At 37.4% G+C, this 26,004-nt stretch overlaps 1 protein-coding gene across 2 annotated transcripts; it reads right to left on the bottom strand.

The window, feature by feature from the left end:
* On the bottom strand, positions 1-25,492 carry ERO1B (endoplasmic reticulum oxidoreductase 1 beta). 2 transcript variants are annotated; one of them, XM_064648753.1, is made up of 16 exons: positions 25,241-25,492; positions 20,786-20,905; positions 17,754-17,837; positions 17,330-17,371; positions 13,186-13,268; positions 11,239-11,312; positions 8,503-8,623; positions 8,367-8,413; positions 7,270-7,281; positions 6,553-6,579; positions 5,055-5,147; positions 4,650-4,896; positions 3,759-3,828; positions 2,500-2,586; positions 960-1,093; positions 1-260 (listed from the first exon to the last, which is right to left on the bottom strand). In XM_064648753.1, exons 1-16 carry the CDS (start codon positions 25,340-25,342, stop codon positions 200-202), a joined length of 1,404 nt encoding a protein of 467 aa, XP_064504823.1. In that variant the 5' UTR covers positions 25,343-25,492; the 3' UTR covers positions 1-199. The 2 variants fall into 2 exon arrangements, with proteins under 2 accessions (XP_064504823.1, XP_064504822.1); XM_064648752.1 differs by lacking the exon at positions 7,270-7,281 and having other exon boundaries at positions 25,241-25,442.
* Positions 25,493-26,004: the final 512 nt, after the last annotated feature.

Here is a 26,004-nt window from a genome sequence, read left to right as displayed (position 1 = left end):
TTTACACATTTAAAAACTATATATTTCATTCATAAATATATTTTCTAATTAATAACCTTTTCTAGTTTAAACATAAATATTCAAGTTGGTATTTGATTTTATTTTTTATCAGTTCATGTGAGTCCTGTAAGGATCAGTTCCTTCTGCTCAATGCAGTCATGTAAATGATCTTCACTAATGGGTTGTGCAAAGGCCTTCATTACCTAGTTTTTTGTAATAGAACTTTAAAATTCTGCAACTCTTTTATACTTGTGGAAAGCCTGTAAAACAAAAACCACCTAAATGTTATTAAATCAGAAGTGAAAGAGAAGTACAAATCATCACATTCATGGGGACTTTTTCTTTCTTTGTTTTTTTTTCCAAACACAATTCTGTTCCAAAGGTTAACACACTTAAGATACACTTTCTCTCAAGAGATCTCCTATCTAACTCCCCATTTACATATATATTTACATAACATACTACAGTAATTAAAGTTTATAGGTTCAAATGTCCCAGCTTCATTAAACATAAGCAGAGATAAAGTTTATTACTTTTTTTTTGTTTAATTAGATTGTTTAAACAGGAACAGATTGTTATAATCAAGATCTGAAGAACTAACATGATGAACAAAGCAAGAATTGTTTACAGCCATTAAAATGTTCATCATCTGAATGCAGTAAATTTAAAAAAAATTAATCATAAACTCTATCTAAGAGACTAAAATCCACCTTCCACAAGATGAAATTGATGAGATTTGAGAGAGAGAGATGAATTAGATCCAAACACAGAATGATGACCAAGGCTAATAATAAGCACTCCACATGCTCAGTTTGAGGGCATTAAGTTTATCGATATCACTAATGGTAATTCAGCCTTTAAAAAGCTATAGCTACATGTACACCACCATCTTTCCACAAAGCCTGAGCACTGACACTGAAGTTTTATGTTTCTCTACTACACAAATAATAACACCTTACCTTCCAAAGGCATTTACAAGAGCAACTATTTCTTGTCGCGTCAGCTGAAAACCTTTTGATGGGCTATTCTCAGGAAGGCTCTGTATTTCTTTCTCAGAAAACAAGATCTTCAGAGCAGTTCCTAAGCCTTGAGTCTACAAAAAAAGTTAGATCACTCCTTCAAACACTTGGAAAACCATAAAAACTTTCAAAAATTACTAATCCAGGCAAACTGTAGTACCAATTCTTATTTCCCAATATCTCAACCCAAATAACTGCACACAAATCAGAGCACTAATAGAAATGCATGCCACCAGTTGTGTACCAGGTTCAGACAGTTATTTAAGAACATTTGTTTCCTCACGTAACTTGCTCTTCATCCTTCTATTTTTAATATCTTCTTTACCCATCTCTTTTCTTTTTGGCCACATATATGAAAATATGCCCATTGCAACACTTCATCTCCCTCCTGCCCTTTACTTTACAGACATCCCACCGCTGATGGAGCACATCTCCCCTTTTCCTCTCCCCTCTCTCTTATAGTCAAACTAAGTTTTCTTATAAGGTATCACAACATGAGTGCTTTTTCCACCTCCAAACCCAGTGGCAGACACTGTAGTTTCACTTTCAACCCCTATTTTCTATGCAGAAATAGAACAGAAGCAGCTTTTCTTATTTTTGCATTTAATCTGGTTACAAAGACAACCACTAGATTTTGACAAAATGTGGTTGGAGCTAGCTGCAAGGGAACTTTATAGGTCAGGAAGTCTTGGCCCTGTTTCATTTTGAGCGAGAAGGAAAAAACAACAATAGATCAGAAGCATAGGACAAGATAAGTAGAACTCTACAAATTCAGCAGAGACCACTGAAATTTTGATGTTAGGAACTTCTTTGAAAACTGCACTGATAGGTTCAATGCAATACAGCAGTATAGTATAGCAGGTACTACAAAATAACCATTCTCAGTCTGGACTTCATATTAGTCTTGAGGCTTAAAATATTGTTCTCAGTAAAATAAAAACAGTAAGTGTCCAGAAAATGAAATTTCTTCAACATTCAGCTTTACTGTGCACGTTTGTGTTCATTTGCTGCCTTCTGCGTAAACTGTGAAAATCTGAATTACTTTTTCTTATGCCTTCATTTGTGGTGTTAAATATCACACTGGATTTTCTAACAAGTAAGTGCTGTATTTACAGGAAGGCTTCCCATAAGTGATTCTACAAGGCTCATCTGATCAATGAATACAGATAAGATATTGACTATCAGTAGTAATTCATCATGAAACGTCTGTTTTAAATGCATCTCTTTCAGGAGAAAAACTCTACCTTCTAGTAAACTAAACAGCCTTTCACTAAATAAAATATTTTGAACTTTTTTTTTTAAATTGTTTAACAGTGAATTAGACATGTTTATTTTTAATACATAGGTAAGGATATCAAAGACCAACTCTGTGCAGAGAGTCTGAATGCTAAGGTAAGAGGCATCCTGTCAAAATGAAATGGATGCTTATCTTGGAATCTGCCCTTGCCATGCACACACACACACACAAAATAAACTGTACCTGCAGCTTGCCCCACAGCCTGCATTTGTCACATCCAACACAGTCCATTATGCGGGATATGTTCTTGAAATGCAATCTGAATTCTTCCTATCAGTTAAAAGCAAAATAAAAAATGTTAAGTTAATGTACAGAACTAGAAGGTTAACAATTTTAGTACCATTAGAATATCCACTATCTCTTATCAAAACTGAATAAAACCATTGCCTTTTGTAGTCAGGCCATAACAAAGGTACACGTAAACCCAGAATCTTGTTTCCAAGCCACTCCTAACAGGTAATTCCTCAAAAAAACCTCCAAAAATATTGAACATGCAGGGTAACACTTGGATTCTGTACACTGACTTTCTACCAACTTTCTCAAAATTTTCCAAGTTAGAACTACTGTATCTGTGTCCCTACCCATTTTTATTTCCCTTTTTATTCAAATCCCTTTTGAACCATCCTACCTTTTTGATGAACAGGCAAACATGCTACAGTTCACAAAAGATATTTCCTGGTCAAAGCTGTGGGTAGATTGTTGCTTTGCAGCTTCAGAGTGGGAGCAAGCACAGCACAGAACTACTTAGGCTGATCTCAATTAATTAAGGCCCAAAAAACACTAGCTGGGCTGACAAAACACTGGCACTTTTCTAATAGCATTCTTTGTAATGATGATGAGATTCCATACTGCTACTGAAATATTAAAAGTGTTACCAAATATTAACACAGCCATTTATTACTGAGCCACACAAACTGTGGAATTGTAATGTATACCAATCTGAACACTAGCATGTTAACACTGGAAGTTGCTGTGTAGTTACAGCGCTCACATTAGGTTCCCATGTCTAGGAGCTATGCTTTTCTAACATTAAGTATAACATTATATTACATGATAGTATACTGTGTATTATAAGACATCAGTTTTTAAAACAAATGTGACTGCGCTGGGGTTTTTTTTTTTGGAGATACCTATGTGAAACAGATATTCTATTTAAAAATAAACACCGTGCATCTACTGGTAATACTAATTCAACTCATTTGCCCCACCACAGTCCTGATGGCAGACTCAAGGCACAAAGCCAGAGATTTCAGTCTGCTTGGATCAGGACAGCAGCTGATTACATACAGTGGATTAAAAGGCCTCAGATACAACTTTAAGTTTTTATCCCTGCCTTTTCTACTGTCAGTAGTATGATTCTGGTAGGTAGAAGGGTTTTCTAAAATAAGACAACTTAATTCCAAAATGGGTATTTTGGGTGTAATTCAGAAAACTAGCTTTACCTTTAATGACTTGGCTCCTTTTTTATCTCCAGCAAACATGGACTTTTCATCAAAGTGCATATGGAAGGACCTAATAAAGACAAAATGCGATCAAAACAAATGCATAACTACAACTGGCATAAACTACAATGTTCAATCAAGCTTGGTGAGCAGCTGATGCCGTAAGTGTAAAACACATTTCAGAGTTCCTAGTCTTTGCAGATTAGCCTAAAAAAATTACTTGATGGTATCAGTTCTACTATTTAATCACTGTAACTTGAAATCTGCTATTCACAGTTTTATTGTAATATACACTGAAATTGGCTAAAGTTTTTCCTTCCAACTGATTGTTATCTGACCATATGTCAAATACGTAGCAAGACTATGATTAGGGACAGCAATAAAGCCACACAACATGTTAACAATCACAAAAACTAGCAAAAAGGAGAGCAAAGGAACTGAACTTAAGAATTTTCCAGAGCGAACAGAAGAAAGAAGGGATGGATAAACCACCACACGTTAAGTCTATGATAGAGCTGGATTACTCAGTGGATCATTAAAAGACTGCATGTAGTACTTTCCTTTTCAGAATAAATCATGTGCATCTTATATTGAAAAAATTAGAAAGAGCAACATACAGGGAGTAGCCCAGGGTGTTGTGTGGTTTGGGGTTTTTTGTTTTTTTTTTTTTTTTTTCCAGTTTTTAAAGATTGGTATATTCAAACCTCGAAAATATTAATTTCTCCTGTCAAACGTACAAATTCATGTTGATCTCTCCCATTACTTAATTTTATGTCTTCACTCCACTCTGATTCTTGTCTTATCCTATCGAGAGGTTGCCTATGCTCACTTCCAAATATAACTGAGAATTTCAAACTACTGAAAAAAAAAAAAAATAATTCAATGCCTTACTTTGTATCCCGGAAGATATCGAGTAAGAGAGCTTTAGATTCAGCATCCTCATGGCCATTTCCGGTGTAAAGGTCAACAACTGAGCGCTCAAAGTACGGGGCAACCTTTGACAAAGCACGCAGCTCTATCAAATATAAGAAATACAAGTTTTTGAGCCTCCTTGGTCCTTCTCCTTTCGTTTCGACAGGGTCAAAGCGGCGAGTGAACTCTTTCACATTTGGTCCCCAGCGAGGCTTCCCCCAGGTTTCTACACAGAGGGAAAAAAAAAAAGGGGGCAGGGGGATTAAAACATATGTATTTAGAAAAAGAAAGCAACTAAGTATACACCAAAAACTTTCAGAAAGAACAAAATACACATTACAGATACTGTAATATAGTAAATTCAGTAATTTTACCTAGACTTACCTTCAAGAAGGTAATTTGCACACAGATGCAAGTTGATGCTAGCATGAAGTCCAGAAATGAGTTTATAAAACACTCTTTTTTCAAGACAAAGACCTGTCCAGGAAAAAAGACAAACATATCCCAAACTAAATACTGGAAACAATTTATTAAAACGAATATACCTTGCCATTTTAGTGATGCAAGTCTGCATTGTTAGCTTCCAAGAGTCACAATTACAGCATTGTTAATAAGCCCTTATATCCCATCATAGGGAAACTTTACCTCCTATTTTTTATATAAAGCAATACTGAGAATGAAGTTTGACATTTCTTGCTCGGTATTTCCGTGTTCTTAAAGACAGTCAAATAAGTATCAGGTCAATTGTGGCACAGATAAATTGCCATGCAAAAATAAGATGCTTATATTGTTTAAGCAGTAAATTTGAAATAATGAATTTTGACAGTATGGATGCTAGAAATATACTGTGACCCATCTTAATTACAACTAGAGCTACCACTGAGTTAGAGGAGTGGCCTTACATAAAAACATCAGAAGCCCCAGAAAACCTCACAGCATTGGAAAACAGCAAAAGTACTTCTTCACAGCTCTACTGTAAATTCACTGAAGACTTAAATGCACAGAACAAAACCTTGAAAAATATGACTTTGATGAATATAGACTTCAAGAATCTACACAGAAATACAGTGGCATTGAGTGGTCAAAATATAATTTATATGTAGATACTACTTATAATTCCACTTAGAACTGAAGATAGAGACTGCACTTGAAATTTAAGAGTTTGTTCCTTTCTCAAAGATACATTTGGGTGACTTCCCTGTCACTCCAATCTCCACAAAGGGAAGCCTATCTGCAAGGCTGAAATGTGTCCTCATTTACAGACATAACATTTTTAAAGGTATGTAAATTTATATGCTTTCCTACAATAGCATCAGCTAAGAGATTTCCAACTAGACAAGTAAAGGCTTATGAAATGTAGAATGAACTAATTTTAAAATTAAGTACATTTAACCCACTTAATTTTCTGCACACCTCCAAATGAGATTTTGATTGCTACTACTGCCATAATAAAGAGAAAATTGCTTTGCCTTCTGAACACACGTTATACTTATGTTAGATACACACAGCATACTTACGTTAGATTCTATAGTGGGAAAAGAACCATCAAAATCTTTAATGTTCTTTAAAGCTGTTTCCAAATAATAACGCTTACCCATATTACTACTAATAATGTCCCTGCTTAAATGTCTAAAATAACCAGAAAATTCAAAGTAACTGGAAGTGAACTCCCCCGTTATAAAAGACAAAACACTTAAAGGTTCAAGGAGTATACCATCTAAGTGAATCAGAAGATTTCCAAAGACCCTCAAGTAAAGAAATATTCTTTGAGTGACAGAAGATACTAAAGTTATAATTTAGTAAGAAGCCTACACTATGAAAAACGCTACAGCATTTCTTCTAGTGAATTTAACATTATATTAACCCATCCAAGAGCCTTTACCTTCTAGCCATGTGTAGAAAGATTCTCCTGTAAAAACAAAGCACACAGTTAAATGAAGAGTATTCATTTCCAATATTACAGTATCTTTAGATTACTATGGATACTAACATTAGCTGCCACCTGGACATAAAGCTAAATAATTTAGCTGTTAAATGAGAATAGCACAAGTCTGATGATATGCACTAGTGGTGAAAGATGTGACAGCAGAGTGGAATTATATGTGACAGCCTTTATCTTGACTGATACTGTCTGAAGGCTTCACTCAGACTTAGATCTTTTTGCCCGAGAGGTTTCAGTTGACTGAAAAATCTTAGTCTGTCACTGTAGATAGACCAAATGCTTTCCTCCCACTCTCTTCTCATCTTCCCAAAATCATGGACATTCAAGAAAGTACACAAAAAACTGTCCCTTTTCTTTTAAGGGATCTGACATCAGAATCAATGGGGTTCTGGAGAAGCTAAGAACATTATTACAAACACATATTCTGTTACAAGGATAAGAATCAACAAGGGAACTGTGTTTTGCTCTTATCCACTCCTTCCCACTACTCCAAATGCAAGAATAATCCAAATAAAAATATTTTCTGATCAATAATCTGCATAAAAACATAACTTTCCTGCTCTCTAATTCAATAACCATAAAGTGAACAAATCACAAGTCCAAAACTCCCTAATGCTTACTTCATTTCTGCAGGTCAAGCAAAATAAGATGACTTACCATCATCTCCTCCTTAAGGGGGAAAAAAAAAAATCCATAAGTATTAAAAGGATAATTTCCACAGCAAAGCAGAAATGAACTACAGACTTTACTAAAAACACTGAAAAAGCACAAGAAATCTTATTTAATCTACAAAAAATAGGCTACTTTCCATATTTCCATTTTCCTCCTCAAGACTATGCAAGACTTAACACATTATAATAATGAAAGTCACTAAGAAATTAAAATCTTAGTAGCAGCTGATTTACATATTCTTGAAAGCTATGTTTTAGGTTCAGAAAGATGGTTAGGAAGTAATTTTCTTCAGTCCGCATTGTTCAACAATCTGACCAGTGTTTCTTTCTGAAATTCTGATCTCTGCATTAAACTGTTCTTACAATTCTTTTCTATTTGTGTATACCAGCAATATATCAGCTTTTAGTAGTTATAAATACTGAGAAATCTTGATTTTATAATGGATGGTGCATTTTTTTTAACTCAGTCTATTGGCTAATAGTTAACTTTTAAGGGAAATGAGACACACTGAGAGGGAAAAGCTGGTTCATTTGGAACACCACGTTATAGCTTTCAATTTAAATTTAAAAACCTAAACCCCAAGTCATTAGCATAATTTTCTTAAACATTCTTGCAGATAATTAAGCCTAAGTGTTCACTCCTCCTTCAAATAATGCAGTAATTTGTACACTTGTAACACATTACATATTATGGATCAAAAATTTACCGCTCCATTACACTAAAGTAAGTATGAGCTAAAGTGATTAAATTAAATGCTTTAGGAAAAAAGAAACAAGGTAAGAATACAAGAGTGCATCCAAATTGGAAAATCAGTGTGACACTAAACAGCTTTGAGACTTACACTACAGTTTCCACATCAGCTCCCCTGACATTAATAAGCCCATTCATATGCAGAAGATTAGGCATGAATGTAATCAAATACCACAAGCCTTAGTCTAAATATTGAAAATGTACAGCTACTTCTACAGAGGAAATTAAAAAAGCAGAAAGCACACCTACAGACTGAAGATTGCTATTGTCATCACTGCAATAGTCACTACGTTAAAAGAAATGCATTGGAAAATAAAACAGGCAAGACCCACCCCTACTAGGTGCCAGTGGATTTAAAGGACGATAGACAGATCGAGGCCTAGAAAATAAGTCAGAAAACACAAAGATCAGTTTTAAGCTAAACTGAGGTGCAATTATAAGAAACAGACTTCCTCTTCCCCCAATTACTTAAAGCAGTTTTCTTCATAGATGCTGTTCCATACTCTCCAAGCAGAAGGCCCCTTGTATCCAGTGTAACGTTCTGGGTTCAGCAGCAAATCCACATACTGGGCATCTGGAGACCTCTCATCTAAATAGGAAAACTTCTGTTACATATGCTAACTGATCAATTAAAAAAGATTTAAACAGTCACACAGAACTAGATATAAATGAGAGGTCTCATATAATACTATTCAATCTTCCAGTTGGATTATAAATGCCTTGTACATAAGAATACAGCAATATACAGGCTAAATACAAAGCTCAAAAGTATATAATTTATTCCAAAGTCTCCTGTGTGTCCCTATTTTGTACAGTATCTGATCATCATCTATGTGGCTTCTCCAAGTCCACCATAAACACTTGACATGCAATGTGTTCTCTCACCCTATGCTAAGATATAAACAGTGTTTTGTTTTAAATGGGCTTCAAATTCAGGGTTTATTTGTCTGGCAGTATTCAGTTGAGAGGGTTGCTTTTTTGAATGGGTACACTGCATATAGGGGATTCTTAATAAAGACAGGGTCAAAGTAGTACATCTTGTAGTTGGTACATATTGTATATTTATTAGCTAAATCCATTATTTCTTCAAATACCCTTGTATACTGGCAGAAAAGTCTGAATCACGTTGCTTAACTAACCAGTTTTCAGCATATTTCATAACAGTTTGTTGGTTACAGCAAGAAGCACATTATTTAAGCAGCATTTCAACAAATTATACCCTCATCTCTGAAGTTCACTACAAATTCAGGCAATTTATCCAAAGAAAACTGTCAAACTGCTTAAAAACTCTGTAGAAAGAGAAACTTAAGTTTTGAGCTACAACCAGTAAAAAGCAGGAAGAATTCTACCCTCTTTGAAATTCTAGGTCAAAAGCAATTCATGCTTAAACAGACCCCACATACAATACAAGCCAATAGTCTTATTTACAGGAATAGGCCAAGAAGTGCCACGTAGTATTTCTTCAGACATTAAAAAAAAAGCCACAGAAACAGAGAGCAAAACTGCTCTAAACAAAGGGGGATGATTCTGCATGAGCACTTAAGCATCACTTGGGCAGCAGTAGCAAAAACAAAGGGAAGAGACCCACGGCAACACAATGAGTGCCAGGTGAAAGAAAGTCAAATTACAGCTTTATTTATTTATTTGGCAGTGTGGCTAATCCGAGCAGTTACTACGCTTCCTGGTCACTTCAGGTCTCCGCTTTTTCTTCTTATTATCCACATACAACTGAGTATACGTGCACTGAGGAGTCATGCAACAGAAAGATGGAAAGCTGACCTGGGTTACTAGGTATTTTTCAGCTAGATCGAGTCCCTTATCTAGTTTATCATTAAGCCTCCCAAAAAAGATAGTAAAAAAGTAACACTGATTATGTGGTTCTGTGCTACAGCTGAGTTAATTAAGAGCTCTTTCACCACCTGGAAGAGAGGAGAGGAAGAGAGCAAAGGTTTCTACTTCCTCCCCATCACTTACAGTGGTTATTCTCTCTCACTCTCCCTGCTTCAGCTCACAAACACACACAATAAGCCAGCTGATCACAACAATGTGGGAGATAGCAGGGAGATGTCAACTTACTGTCCCGCTGTTTAAGTAAGCTGAACCAGTTTACCATGCAGAAAGATGCACAACAGAGCCAGTGCAAAGAAAAAAGAAAAAAAGGCACCAGAAGAACATAGCTGGAGAAAGTACATCCTTCTTTAGCAGGGCATGAGAGATGGAGTTAAAATCAGGAACTACTTAAGTTAGCATTACTTCTAAAAAAATGCTCCTGAACTATACCTTTCCCAGCTGAGTACTCTTAAAAAATGTACTTAAACAACTTGCAGATACTAGAGACAATAGCAGCTTATTGCATATAACAGGTCAGATCTGCAGTAATGCTCACCAGCTCCTAGAGAAACAGCCTAAATAGAAAAGGTTTACAGATCAGACACAGCAGAAGCGCTGAAAGAGAACTGCAGTTGGTAAGTCCACTGCAGCTGCTACTTTCTCAGGTGATACCAAACATAAACCAAAAGGTAAATGAAAACATCTAGCATTATGCCCTAAATATTCCTAGCATAGAAAGCTTTCTAAGGTGTTTATTAAAAAGGACTTAAGCAGTCATTTCTGAACTTGGCAATTCTCATGGTTATCTGAAAAACATTCCTTTGAGCTTTGAACATCACAAGCAAATAAAAAGACTCACATACGCAGAGCAGAGGGAAGACAATCTAGTATCCTAATGTTTTAACAATAAGAAAGTCCTTACAAATAAGCGTGCAGAGATCATTTGGAAACAGGAAGGCTGGAAGAAGAAAAAACTCAGTCCAAGCATAGACAGTAGAATAGCAACAAAAAATAATGCAGTAGTAAGAAACTGAATCAGCTGCAAGTAATTTGTCCTATATTTGTGCTAAACGCAATTTCTTGAAAGAAGCTTTTAAAAAAATATATATGCTGCCCCCCCAATTTACTTCCTTTTTTACTTCCATAAAAATTTCCTGCTCACTATACTAACAAGAGATAACAGTGAAAGTGCACTGTGTAAGCTACAAAATTCTTCTTGTAAAATTACAAAAATGATATGAATTGTCACACTTCCACTTAGGACAAAATTAAAACCTTTTAAAAATGATTATTTGCGGAGAAGTTATGATCTTTTGTGGTTTTTTTTAAGATACAGTAAATAAAACAAACACTGAAAAAGCTTAAACATTTTACCATCAAGTTCACAAAAATGATCCTGTGAATCATCGTATCTTGCCCAGTCAATGAAAGCCTCCTTACTTTGGTTACTGAGGGGAGAAAAATACATCTCATTTTAAACTTTTAAATTAACAACATTAATAAGAGCTACTGAAAGAAATACATTCCACATATAGCAGTTAACTCAGAACTGAATTCTGAGTTACTGTATCTGAAACTCGAGAATATATGGAGTTTCAGCTTGTTAATTGCCTAGAGATTCAAGCAGGCATCAACTGCAATACTTTCAAAAGTCACCTTATTGTTGATGCACAGATTTCACCATCATTATTTGAAAGAACTGTGCAGTGGGTCCTCTTCCTTCAGTTAGAGCTTGGTAAAAGACGTTCATAGCATTCATTTTTAACACTTTTCAAAGTACTAATTTAGCAGAAATCCTATTTTCATAACCTATACTTTCAATGAAACCTACAATAGTTAGCCTTGCTTTTTACTGGGAGACTGGGTGTCTAAATCCCCCTTCCAAGCTAAATTACTCTATGAACATGATTTGTCGTAAGCCATTTAAATAATAATGGTATTCCATTCACTCTAGCATTTTCAGAAGTGCTAGAGAGACAACTGTACCAGAGAGACAAGTGTTGAAGTTCCCATACTATGAAACACAAATAGTGCCAAAAGCTTATTTCTATGCCTATGTGCAGCACAGAACTACTGATGCTACACTACTGACAGCAAAATGTAAACGAAGTTAAGGTTCGGAACTCTGCTCCAGGCTGATGTGAAGCACCTTGAAATAATGAAAACTACCTATTCCATTTGATTGAATCAGTAATAGCTCAATTTTACAAACAGAGGCAATTCTACAACAAGATAAATTTCTAACCACCTGCCAAATCACAATAGGAGACTTCATACTCGGCATTAAGTGAGGAAATTCTCTGGTAATTACTAGCAGGCAAGATTTGATTATTACAAGAAACACAACTGATAAAGGAAAATAATTCAAAACCATGAGGATGATACACTCCTAGGCAGAGAACACAGAGGTTTGCCTACAAAGCACAAAGTCTTCCTGCACTTGCACAAAGTCTTCCTGCCCTCTCCCAACTTTAATCATCTATCCTACTCTCACAAAGGCATTCTCTTTAGGTCTCCATTTGTATATTCAATCTCATGTTCTTTTCCCTCAGAAGTGGAACAGAGTTAATAGTTTCTTATTTCCCCTAAAAAACCTTGGATAAAGGCTCTTCCCAGTTTGGTTTAAAACACCACACACCAGGCAGAAGCAGTTGGTTTTTCATGGAACAAGAAAGTTTCAACATCTCTATCAGGAAGAACTGCTGCAATTTCTGGCCAAAGACACCACGACTCCATCAACAGTGAAGAACTCATTTTTCTATTTTTATTTTTCAAAGGTAAGTAACCTAATAGAATGCTAGGTTTCCTAAATGCTGTTCCTCACACTTTTATACTCAGGGGCAACACTATCCTGCAGAATTTCTCCCACCCAACCTTGACAGTGCCACGCAATAAGCAAGATCAGGGAATTGATCCAACCTACAAATAACTTTGCCAACAACAAAAGTAACTCACAAGCTCCCTGATCTGGTTCACTGAATGACCACAAACAGGTATATCAGTGTAACAGTGGGACATAGCAGGACAAAATCTCTTAATCCATCACAGTAGTCAAGAACAAAGAGTAGAAAAAAGGTGGGGTTATTTGCAAGTTTCCTCTGACTCTTGATGCTCTTTTAAATAATATCAAAATGTACTTTAACCAAAAAAAGAAGTCTACTTAACACCTTTACCTTTAGATGTTCATGCATCATTTCATATTTCCTTTCTAATGGGTTATGGAAAGAATGAAGAACAAAAACCAGCACATTGCCCAAACCAGACAGACAAAATAAAATGTTCCTTACTATTTTTGTACTGTTGATGTAAATCACAGCATACCTTAAGGTACTGTTAACTGCTCCCAGTTTGTTAGCTTGCTCACAGTCCTCCAATTCTTTGGAATTGTTTGCCACTTTTGAATACTGTAAGAAAGGTCATATTTAATATGTAAATTAATTACTTAAAATACTCTAAGAACAGGTGTTGTGAAAATTATTTCTAAGTTTAGCAGTGAATTGCCTGGTATCAGAGAAAATCCTCAGATTCTAGAAGCAGCAAGTAATTCTTAAACACTTCTTACTTCTATTTTTTTCTTCACTTAATTTCATCAGGCTGATTTCACTCATTATTTAACTACTACAGAAAGTTCAGCTAAAGATGTCAAAATTTTGTTTTGCTTTTTTTTTTCAATTGAATTCTTTTATGTTATGAAACACCCTAAATGGAATGTTTCAGATAGTTATTCAGTCTCATAAAAGGACCTTGAAAGACAAGCAATGTCACACCTTGTATATTGCAAGTATAACCATAGCACATTTTATTTATCATTTCAGTAGGTATATTTACCAGTTTTGGCTATTTTACTCTCATGTTTCATTTAATCCAACTCATTGGCTTGCTTTCAATGTGCATAGGATTGGAAGAGAGGCTTTTCCCACTGAACTCAAATGTTGTGTATTTTAAAGAGACAATTTAAGTATTTAAGCTGAACTTTGATTCTAAAGTATTTTTTAAAAAGTAATCCACTAAAATAGACTTACTTCTGGAACACTTTTAAGGAGAAAACTTAAAGAATTAAATATTAAATACCATTACTCTACAATAATATGGTTATGTTAGCAGGGAATTTCAGTCTGTCAGTTTAAAGCTCAGAAAGTTCTGAAACTTAAAAGGTAGCAACAGTGCTCTCTTAAAAGATAAACAAACTCAATTTCCCCTTTTTTGGTGTTTTTCGATAATAAATGATGATTTTTAAAAGAAAGAATAATCCCTTTCTGAGGACAGACTTGTGGTCAAGATGCCAGCGGCAAAGTACCACCCCAATACTTCTCATAAAAAGAAAGGATTTAATTAAAACTGTTCATATGAGTAAGCAAGATGACTTGCTTTAAAAAATGCATTTGCCAGAACTAATACAAGAGATAACAGCAGAATCTACTGAAGACCAAAGAAGTGAAGGAGATTAAAAAACACCAAATAATTCAAACCTTGTCAGGGCCCTTGACCATAACAAATATTTACTCTAGAAGGAACTTCTCACTCAATTTTTCTGGTTTTGACAGATATGGGACCTCATTCTTTAGCATCATATGGACGTTAAATGGAAAAATCTGAACAAGGAATGGATCTGACCTAGACTGAAACAGATACTGCTGATGAAATAACGTACTGAGATGCTGAAGTAAACATTCTGCATGTCTAGAGCTGCAAACCAATCCCTACCCTGAAGTGAAAAAAGGTTACTGCCAAGATTATACTCCTAAATTTAAGGTTTCAAATACAATGAACATTCAAGTCTCAAAACGTGTTTCCAGCCTTCCCTATTCTCCTGTGTTTAACAGCAATAGCTATCAGTGCTCTGTGACCCCTGACAAGATCAGGACAAAGAATCTGTTCCTGCCAAGCAGGATCTCCTAAGAGCAGTTTCTGGAAAAAAAACAGAAAAGAGAAGGGTAGGAAGCAAATTACTAAGTTAAATGCTGTAACCTCGAGTTACTGCATCCTGCCCCTTGCTTCAAAGATTTATACAGCAGCTGTCATGATAGTTCTTTAACGCGTAGCCCCAAATATGTGCTTACCCCTCAAATGAAACAGGACTATAGAAGGGGAAATTATTGTGTGCCCCTCCAGCACTATTTCAAAAAGATAATGTTGATGTGCAGAATTAAAAACAGATCCTTTATTGCTAACTGCACTCTTATGGAGAAGTTGTGCAAGTGTAACCTTGGTCTTTGCTGCTAGATGAGCTTTCAAAAGAACTGTTCTCTTTATTGCTCAGCAAACCAACAAAAAAAATCCCCCACAAAGCCTAAATAAAGACAGAAGTTTACAAGTTCCTCTACATTAGAAGAGAAAGGCAATGGGAAACTGCACGGAAGCCACAGAAAAACCACTCCACAGGATTCTACCCCAAGTATTTCTACTCAAAAGATTATAGCTCTCACTATTAAAAAAATGCCTTTGGTTGTTTTCATCTTTCCCAGGCAGACATTATCAGGATGAAAGAGGGAAACTGGACATGTATGTCCCCAGAGAAAAAAGACCCTTTTTTTTTTTAACCCAATACCTTATGGATAAGCAACAAGACACAAGTTTCCAAAATGGGAAATTAGCACAGGCTAGTAGCATAGTACTCGCATACTCCTTGAAACAAAACACTCCTACTAAGATGGATCTGACAATTCCTTAAAAGGATATTAAATCAGGTTGTCAATTTCTAATTGGCTCCAATAAAGATTTTTTAACTGAACCAAAAAAGTAAGAAAGTGGTGTAAATAAGACTTATGTCAGTCCTGATGACAATTTTCCTGCAGAAATACTTGCTTCTCCGACAGAAAATCAGCACATATTAGTGACTTCTACTGCAGATTGAAGGTGCAGAATCACCCAACGTTCAGTACTGTAGCTCATTGCAACAACCTGCAAAGCAGCTCAAAGGAAACGACTGTAGCAAACACGCCAGCAAATGACAGCTTCCCAAAGAAGCTATCCCAGTTTCTTTATTGTGGTGAAAGCAAAGCCTGCTGATTTTTCACTTCCTAAGTCCAATTTGATATGCTCATGTGAAGTACCTAAAGAACAGCATAATTCTTGGCTACTAATTAACAACTTACTTGTGGCTCTCAAGATTAATCCATTGTGCAGCTCAAATGCCTACTAGAAGAATCCTTTCTAAAACAGTCTTTAAAGTTTCACAATGCCTCTTTAGGAGGCATTATGGTATTCCAGGAGTCAGTTTCTCTACAATCAAGCTCAGGAGAGAAAAGAACCAATGAAAAAGAGAACTGGCAACAGATTATCCAGCTAAAACACATGATCTTCATCTCTGAAACAGTGTCAACTTTCCAGAACAACTACTGCTGCTTGTGCCGAAATGGTGAATGACTGACATTTAAGTCATGTCCGTGAGAAAGATGTTTCTTCTCTGATTATCAGGAATCTTTAAGTGAAGAGGCAGCATTTACATCAGAGTGAGTTAACAATATATGTATAAACAGGAGACAAGACTTCTCCTGAGCTAAAGCTTGAGCTGACTTGCCTGCAATGCTCAAGACAGCAGGACACACAAGTCACCAATTCATGATATAGTATTCCTCTCAGCTATCTTTGATAACGTTTCTGTGCACGAAGTCTAAACCTAATGCCAATGGTCATTTATGATATGATGAACTACACTCAGGCTGCCTAGTGAGGCAGAAAGCACTGGGGAGCGTGGAGGTAGGATAGTTAATCAGGACTTGAGCCTACAAGACAGTTGAGGCACCCAACAGGAAGATCTCTCATTTGGGCACCATTATCCCATCAACTGCTAAAATCCTATTCTTGGGCACTGTGTTTGGGATTTGGGGGTGGGGAAGGGTTATTTGTCTTTCTGCTCTGACCTCTCTTCCTAGGCATATATACTCCCTTTACTTTTTTGGCTTTGCTAAGATCATTTGGTGATCTAGGAAGGATGGCTTGGAGAAAAGCAAGCAAAAGCCAACAGCACGAACTGACTACTTGAGCTTGAACTGACCACTTTGGCCTAAACTGTCTTTAAACTAATGACCAAATTGTTCGGGTTCCCTTAATATTAGAGGTTGTGATTATACACGATTCTTAAAAAAGACTGCACTGCTACAGCATCCGTGCATCTTAGCCTATAGCTTTATAGAAGGTGGCCTGTACTCAGAAATGAATAAACAATTTTGCAACAGGCATTCTGTGGCTATGTACTGCTCTCCCTGGCCATTCTTCGATTCAGTCTGCACCAGCTCTCAAGCAATGACAGACTAAAAATGACATGACAGCACCAGCTACATCAGAAACACTATTATACATAAAGGTAAAAAGGTAAAGCCACATATAGGAACTGATCAGTTATCTTAAGTATTTCATCATGCCAACACTGAAAGTTTGTACTAAAAAGTCACTCAGCTATTGTAATGTTAAGATTAAAAAAAAAAAAGGCAGAAAGAACTCAGAAAAATAAATGAGTACTTACTTTATTAGAGCTCCCAGCCTTAATTCCAACAGGTATTTTGCTCTAAAACCAAAAAATAAATCACAGGTTTTACGCTGTGCATAGAAATGTTTATGCTTGATTAAAACCGACAAATTAAGCGTCATCCCTACAGAGGTCAAAGCCAACTTTTAAAAAAATAATGAACTTTACCTTCTCAACATGTTATATCCCAAACAGTGCTAGAAGAGACTTATTCTTGAAGTTAGCCACTTTGTTCATAAGAGGACTATGACATTAAAATACTTTGGTTGTATTTCTACTTTTGGAATGGCAAAGGATTTTTGTCATTATTACTTAAATTTAAGTTTCATCAGTACATATTGTTAGTACAGTACTAGTCACCAGAAATTAGCAAACTTGTAGCTAAAAAACCTTTTTCTATTATATATTATTTGATCCATACCTCAGGACAAGGCTCTACATGACAATCTTTGATAGAACAATGGCCATCATCAGCCCAAAATGGGCATGGTCTCTTCAGATTGACCTAAAAATACAAAAACAAAAGTTTATAACCAACACTTACATAAGGCAACTGCAGAAGAAAGAGGTCTCAGTATCAGGAAACCCTTTAAATTAAAGGAGAAGATACAAGGTAAAAGAGCTATATGTAATACTTTTTTGTGGGGGTTTGGTCAGTCTGTTAGTTTCTTTTAATTACTCTCTCTCTGAGTACATAAGCTGAAGCTTGCTGCAGTGCAATTGTTAATGATAATGGTCTTCAGTGACTGAACACAAACGCATGGTATATTAAACCACAAATTAAATCTCTAACCACTGAAGTTTACTAATTCAGATATGGGCTTGCATGATTTTGGATTTCAAGCAATGAAAACAGGTTATTATTTTAAAATGTTAAACAGATTCCTCAGTTAAAAAAACCTAACAAGACATTTAGCAGATGGTATGACTTCTTAGGAGTGATGAAAAATATCTTCTAGTTACAATTCAAACCATGCTAGCACAGATACAATAAAAGCAGAGATTTTAGGTTGCTTCCCCTCATTTCCTCTATTCAATCCAAAACCACCATCCCTAAGAAAAAAAATATAAAATTTTTTTGGTACTTGTTCACTCATCTTTTTTTTTAAATAAAGTGCAAAGTAGTTTTGCATTCTACAGTAAGAGCTATTATATAAAACTATTCCCTCCCACCTATTTCTACCGGAAAAAAGAAGACCAGCTAAATTACAACTACCTTCAAAGTAAACTCTCACAATAAAAAACACTTACATACTGAGAAAGATAAAAGTAAGTAGGCAGTCACTGCTTTTACACAGAGGAATATCGTAAATAGAAGAACACTGCTGTATAAGCTGCAGATTAATTCAGAAAGAACACATGCAAATCAAGACATACTAGTCCCAGAATGACTGAAGAGCACTAAAAACCAGCAGACCCACAAACTGAGCTTGTATAGCAATTGTACTTTAATCAATACCAATCATGCACTGACTACGTAGAACATCCTTCCACTTTCTTCGAGGTCTGAAGCATTGAGTTTCATTATTACAATTTAGAGTATTACTCAGTAGTTTTCACAGATTAAAAGATAGATTCTTTATCATCAGGCTCCCATAGTTTATGTGTTTTAATGTATAAAACTAAAAAGAAAAAAATTTTTATTCCTTTATTTCTTTCATTGAGAAGTATTCTACTATCCAGAAACCACTTAGCACAATTTCTGCAAGAGTTTATAAAGGAAGTTTTATCTGGCCTTTAAATAAAAACTACCTCATCCATTCAGTATTATACATTAAGATCTGAGATCTTTTATGGCTACTGAACTAGTAACACCATAGGAATACTGTTGTGACCGTAGTTACAAAAGTTCACAATCCAAGTTCCTACTACAAATTCAATTACTTCAGGGTAGGAGTGTTTTCACTCCAGAACAAGTACATTTCCCCTATGCTGTAGTTGACCTAGATGGTCATTGCCTACCTCCACAATTTCCACATCCATTCTGTGGAGGGATATTAAAAAAACCGTTGCTTATTCAGACAGGAAGGAGTGAAGAACATTCTGACTTAATTACTCAGTTGGCTTGTAAAACACAAACTCTTCCCTGTCACAACCGGAAGGACTAAGGGAAGTGTGGTGATGGGTGGATTGCACACTGGCCCTTGTAACTGCCAAGCTATTAGGAAGATCAGTATAAAAGATGAGGCAGGATTGTAACACACCATTAGAGTATGAACTGCAGAACTGCTGTTGAAATAAAGATTAGCTCTAAATTTGCAGGATGAAATTACTTTGTATGAAACCTTGCATACCTGTTGCTCCTCTTCAAGTACTTTGTTTTCTATCTTGCTGTTGCCTCTGGACAATCTAATTACCACTACTATGTCATGTATTAGTACTGAAGTTGCACATATCTTGTTTCTCCCAGAAAGCAAATGTAGAACTATATCATGTAGCAAGAGATTCAGGGTGCAGATACACATTACTGCTTGCTCAGAATAGAAAGGGAAGAGTCTACTACTTTTTTCTCCTTCCTCAAATTCCTAACCGCATCTTGCATGACGTTAATACTTGTGTGATCCCAGACCAGCTAGATAACTTCCTGCACCCTGAAAAGAAAAAAACCCCAAACCCAACAAAACCAACAAAAAAAACCCAACAAAAACCCCTATCAAATGACAAATCCAAACATCCAAACCAAAAATCTACCAGGTTAAAGAGATGCATTGGCCTAACCAAAAGATAAAAGTAGGGAAGGGGCAGGATGGTCTGTCCTAGAGGAGTGTAACCTTCTTTTTCCAGGGACAGGCAACCATCTCATTAGCTCAGTAAAAATACAACCTCACTCTCAAGTTAAGCATATTTGAAAAGAAAAATATCAGGCTTCCAATCTTCTTTTGCAGATCATATTCTAATACAGAGGAAAAAAAACGTTTAAAGTAATAAAAAAGTGATATTACATACTAATTGAAAGTGGAATAGTTCTACCTACTTTTCAAAAGAATAACAGTTCTCTAGATAGCAAACACTAAAATCAGAAGTAAGACAGCAATTTAAAAGGAAATCATAGCAATATTTCCATTTCAAATTACACACATTTCTTAGAAGACAAGTACTGCATGCTGTCAGAAAGTTGCTAATATATGATCCTTTTCTAGATGCAGCAGTACAAAGGCACTATCTTTAAAATTACCATTTATCAGTTGAATGAAAGCAGTCATGATTTACTGTCACTGACTCCAGGATTAACACAGCAAATGAGACTTATTATCAACATTTGTTTTGTATCTTGTTGTTGCCTCTGGACAATCTAATTACCACTACTATGTCATGTACCTGTTACAACCAAATTAAAGAGCTGTGGGTTTCTTACAGACAGCTTAACGTAAGCAAGTTGATTTGATATATAATCCTTCCTATATTTTCTGCATTTTATTTAAAATATTCAGGAAAATACCATTATAATTGTACCTTGTAATATCTGAAGTAATCACGTTCTTGTAGTTTCTGTATTTTGGGGAAGATCTTGAAAGTATTGAAGTCATCAATGCTTTCTATGTCACATAAACAATCATCTAGGACTCCTGTGAGCTGTTGAAACAATACACAAAAATGTTTTAATATAGAAATAGAATATTAACTAGAGGAAAACCCTCTAAAGAAAAAAAATACGGCAGTTGAAAGAAATACTAGTGAAATGTAGTTCCATGGCAAATATTTTATCTCTTATCATTAAAATGCTCAATAACATACCTTACACACTCAGAAAATAAGACCTTAACACTTTTTTGAGCTTAAGTCCATCTCCAAATGCAATGCTGAATCAATGTTAGCCAGATTAATAACTGCAGCCCCGAAATTTGTTGACAGTTTCTGTACTTTCTGTAGAATGAGCAACAAGACTTTCCAAACTATGAACACGTGGTATATTAGCAGAGTTGCATACCAAGTATTCTTCTACAAAATGCTCATGAGTTGAATTGCCTAAAAAAACCCCTACAGTCACACACTGTCATTTTTATACTTCTCAAAGTGTAAGAACACCTCATCTAGTTTCTTTAGAGGCATGGGGAAAAGGGGTATAGGTACTTCTGTGCCCACAAAATTTGTAACTTCATAGTTAAATTCTACAAACAAATCCTAGGAAAACCAGGTGCAGGGATCTATACCGTAATGCTGTAAATCTATTGTGAAACTTAGTCTGAACTTCCCAGGTCTCATCCCTCTTCTTGTGCCAGGACAGCAAGCTGGTTCAAGGTACTGCGCTAGGTTAAGACCAACTCTAGGAAAGGCAGCACACAAAAGTGTAGAAGTGCTACTGCCAACACACAAGGGCAAGGCAGAACTGTGCATGTAGCAGAGGACAGGCTCAACTAACTTTGAAGACTAGGCTACAGCAGCACTTTTGCTGAGACCCTGAGAGTGTCTTACTGAAAGATGGAAACACTGAAAGTGTGATTCTATGAACACTTGTATGATAAATTTCAATAAATCTAAACTAACTGCTCCCAAGCACAGTTTCTTAAACTGCTACATACATGTTTGAAAGGCCTTTCAAACATGAGTTTAAAGACTTTAGACCACTTCTAATGAAATGAAACCAAACACTGCTGTTTACTGCTACTATTCTTCAGCCAGGCAGGAAATTCACCGACATCTATGATGGCCTAGAAAGCATTTAATATAGGAACGCCCACACATCTTATATCTTGCATGGGATTAGAAGAACTTTTGACTATTAAAAGGTTATGTGTAAAAGGAGACAAATATTTTGTAGCCTATTTTTTCCTCCACAGATTTCACATAGATGAGATTATGAAATCATCTAATCTGTTTTATGCATGATAAATCACTCCAGTACTTTACAGAACAGATACCCTTATATAATCAAGCTTGATGTAAAGGAGCCACTAGAAACCAAACTGTAGGCTTCTGCTCTTTTATGAAGCCTAAAGGAGGCCTGGAAAATGGATTTCCCCTAACCCTCTGTGAGAATAAAGAGGCGAGGGTATGGCAATAAAACACATAAGTGGAAAATTCACCTTATGTAGATCCTACTTTTCCTGAGGCGCTAAATAGGCTGTCACAATTCTGTAGAGTGATATGGCAATGAAGTAAAACTAATTTAAGGAAAGTTACTTTACCCAAAAGTTTCCATGCTGTTATGCTTGCCTTGTTAGTGTTATCTAACTTGAAACCTGGGCAAACACCTATGAAAGAGCCAATGTGCAATTACAGGTTTTTCACAAAGCCAAGAATGCTCACAGCCCACATGACTGCCAACTTCAAAGTCAGGAGACAAAACATGTTATTATTGATACTCACAGAAATAAAACCCCCATGTATTTTAATCTATTCATTAAAAATTTCAAGTTTTCTTATTGATCACACACAGGCAGAAACCTGTAAAGCTATGGCCTTTACATGTAACACCATGGCACAAAACAAACAGAACATTTCATTACAATATATAGAGGCAAAAAGATAATTCTCAACATTTTGCTCAAATAATACTAAACTGCATAGATAGGATGATACGAGAAATTTTCTTTGGACTCAGAAGATAAAGAGTAGGAAACTATTTTGACGACCAGCTCATGACCAGCTTACAAAAATAATTTTACCATCTATGCAAAACAGAAAATGCTTTTTCAGGAGGAAAACGTCCCAAATAAACATGTAGTAGTTACACTCAGTGTCGAATACCCATGGAAAAAACAAAAAGCCGCAGCCTTTTTATTCAACTAAGATCTCGATCCAAAGAATGTCTCTAAAAATGCAGTACAGTTTACTTAGATCAATGAAGTTTAAGAATGGAACCCTCCCCAAAAACTAGAACTGGTCTAAGAAATTACGAAGAGAAAAATTAATTCAGAGTAACAAGTGCAAGCAAACTAAATTCTCCATTTTTTTTCCTCACAACGTTTTCAGAACTGGAACAGTTAGCTCCTTGTATATATAAAATAGCAAAATCAATGTTTCCTTGAAAAGCATACTCTAAAATTAAACTGTGCTATATCTGTACCAAACCACAATTTATTAAATAGTTTCACAGCACATATGAAGCACCAATACTGCACAGCAGTAGAATCAGTTCATAGCACAGTAATACAACAGCAACACAGCCTTCAAGTACTCCAGTCAGAGGGTTTCTTTATTAGCCCAGGTATTGTCTCCAGTGCTCTCACTCGTGTGAGATGGAACACTAAGAACACGCAGAAAATTGTTTTGTTTTTGTCAACACCTGGATCTTCCAGTGAATTTTTTTTTCCCCACTGGAGACATTGAAATAAGAACAGTGTACTACACAGTTAAAATCATATATTGCAAGACCTACTTTGTTATTCACACAATTGGTATGTTGCCTTTTTTAAATCGAACTGCACTAGTTAACTTAGTCCACAAACATAGACCCAACTGTACTGTGAGCTATCACAACTTTTATTACAATGGACAATTACCAAGATTTCTTTTCATCTTTTAATTACTTTGAACTCTACTATAAATTCTAAAATCATTAAGCTGCTATAATTTGTATTCAAGAAGTCACCTGACATTGAGTAGCTACTGGTTTGGTTTTTTTACATTTCCAATATGCTTATCAAAGTATTTCCAGATATTGTCAAACCTAGTTTAGTTCTTGAACAAGTACCAGAGCTATACTGGAGACATAAAATTTCTTATTCTCTCCAAGATAAATCAACCTTTCAGAAGAAAAAGCCAATGTCCAACCCGCATCAATTTCTCCCCATGGAAAGAGAAATGCATTCAGCACTTCAACATTAAGAAAAACCTGAATAAATTCATATATTAAGAAGCAGTTTATTCACACAAACAACCGTATTAGTGTTAACAGGTTGTTGTCCTTTAATTGCTTCAACAATTAGAAGACCACCTGGGACATCTTGTTTTGTTTCTTAAATGTTTTACTTGCCATAGCTGCAGAATGTGAGAAAAGCTTTAGGTAACGTGACTTCGAGAGCTAATGGCTAGCTTATCTTTTTCCTGTGCAAGTCAAACTTCGAATACAATATGCTAACAATTTTATGAAATAGCAACAACTCATCTCTCTGCCAAATATCACAAGAAAACCGTGCCGGTTTATGAATGGCTTCTTTGAGAATTCCAATTCCTTAACATTTAGTCACACTAAAATAGCTACTAAAGTAATGGGGTTTTAAACCTGAAACAACCTCAACTTACAATAAAAAAAGGGCAATTCAGAGGACAAACTTTGTTCCACGTGGACGTTGTATTCCTCTATAAACTCACTCTGATGTCTTTGGCCAAGCTAAAAGTCTTTCCCACTTGACACCAGCTTTTCATTTCAGTCACAGTCATGCAGCTGATAAATAGCAAACTCCCAACTACAGACGCTTGCCCTCCTGAAGCTGTGAAGGCAGCTTAGAGAAAGAAGGAGCGTTCTCACCCTTCTCTGTAATGTGGGCAGACAGACACGACCTAAGCACAAGCCAAGTCCGGGCACTGGCATCACCATTCGAACATATGGTTTCTCATGGACTTCGTCAGGACACCCAAGTTTCTGCCTGAAGTCAACGGCACGATCCCACCTAGAGCTCCTCGGCACAGCATCCCACTGACCGGTGCTTTCTGTGCTTCCCAGGTCAACCAACTTCCCCCCGGAGACAGGAGGCACCGGCCCCAGGCTGGATGCCGGCCGCAGGGGATGGAAAGGGAAGGACGTGGGCTACAGACTTCAGCGAGAGATACCCGACTTCTCCACGGGGAGGCTGCACAAGACACGGCCCGGAGCTACCCCCGCGACCCCCCGAGGTGACCTCATCTCCAGCCTGCGCTCTCCTGCCCCCCAAGGGGGTCCGCAGCGCTGCCTACGGCCAGCGAGCACCCCTGCCCGGCCACGCTCTCCCCGCGCTCCTTCCCGTCCCGCCCGCCGCCGGTCCCCACCTGGGCCTCCGCTGTCAGGACGCAGCCGAGCAGCGCCAGCAGCCGCACCGCCAGCCGTGCCCCCGCCGCCGCGCTCCGCCTGGCGCCGCCGCCGCCGCTCATGCTGCTGCCGCCGCGGCTGCCGGAGGAGGGGGCAACCCCCGCCCCGCCGCCGCCGGCACAGGAAGGAGAGGGACGCGGGGCGGGTCGGCGGCGGTGGCAGCAGCGTCTCCTCCTGCCGGCGCGGCCGCTCCTGCGGGCGGCGGGACCCGTCGGGCGGGGGCGCCGCGCTCACCGCGACCCGCCCGGGCTCCTCTCGCGCAGCACCAGCACCGGCACCGCCGCCCGCTGCCCCCCGCGCCCGCCGCTCCCCCGGCCGCGCCGCGCGGCATCCCGGGAGCTGTAGTTCCGATCCCGGGCCGGGGCGGGGCGGGACACGGCGCGCGGCGGCGGCGCCGCCCAATCGGAGAGGACCACGCGCGCCTCCAAAACAAACGGCGGCGGCGCGCGGGCGGGGGTGATTGAGCGCGTGCGCGCGGTGGCGGGAAGGGCCGCGTGAGGGGAGGCACGAGCCGGGCAGTGGAGGCGGGCTGTGGAAACCAATTTGTCCCAGTGAATCCCAGTGCATCCTGCTATTTCCCAGTTCATTCTAGTCTAACCCAGTACAAACTGAGTCCAGTATAACGGAGTCCAGACCAGTATCAACCACTTTGGCCCAGTATCATAAAATCACAAAATATGCTGAGTGGGAAGGGACCCAGAAGGGTCATTGGAGTCCAACTCCT

The sequence above is a fragment of the Pseudopipra pipra genome, chromosome 3 (assembly GCF_036250125.1).
Source record: "Pseudopipra pipra isolate bDixPip1 chromosome 3, bDixPip1.hap1, whole genome shotgun sequence".
Classification (NCBI taxonomy): domain Eukaryota; kingdom Metazoa; phylum Chordata; class Aves; order Passeriformes; family Pipridae; genus Pseudopipra; species Pseudopipra pipra.
Note: the sequence above shows the minus strand (reverse complement) of the source record. Positions and strands in the feature narration are given on the sequence as shown.

Coding starts and splice junctions, on each gene's coding strand:
- ERO1B (XM_064648753.1), bottom strand. CDS start 25,342: ATGAGCGGCGGCGGCGGCGCCAGGCGGAGCGCGGCGGCGGGGGCACGG. Junction 17,372..17,753: donor ATGTAGAGCCTTGTCCTGAG/GTATGGATCAAA, acceptor TTTTGGTTTTAG/AGCAAAATACCTGTTGGAAT. Junction 3,829..4,649: donor GATATCTTCCGGGATACAAA/GTAAGGCATTGA, acceptor TGTCTTTATTAG/GTCCTTCCATATGCACTTTG.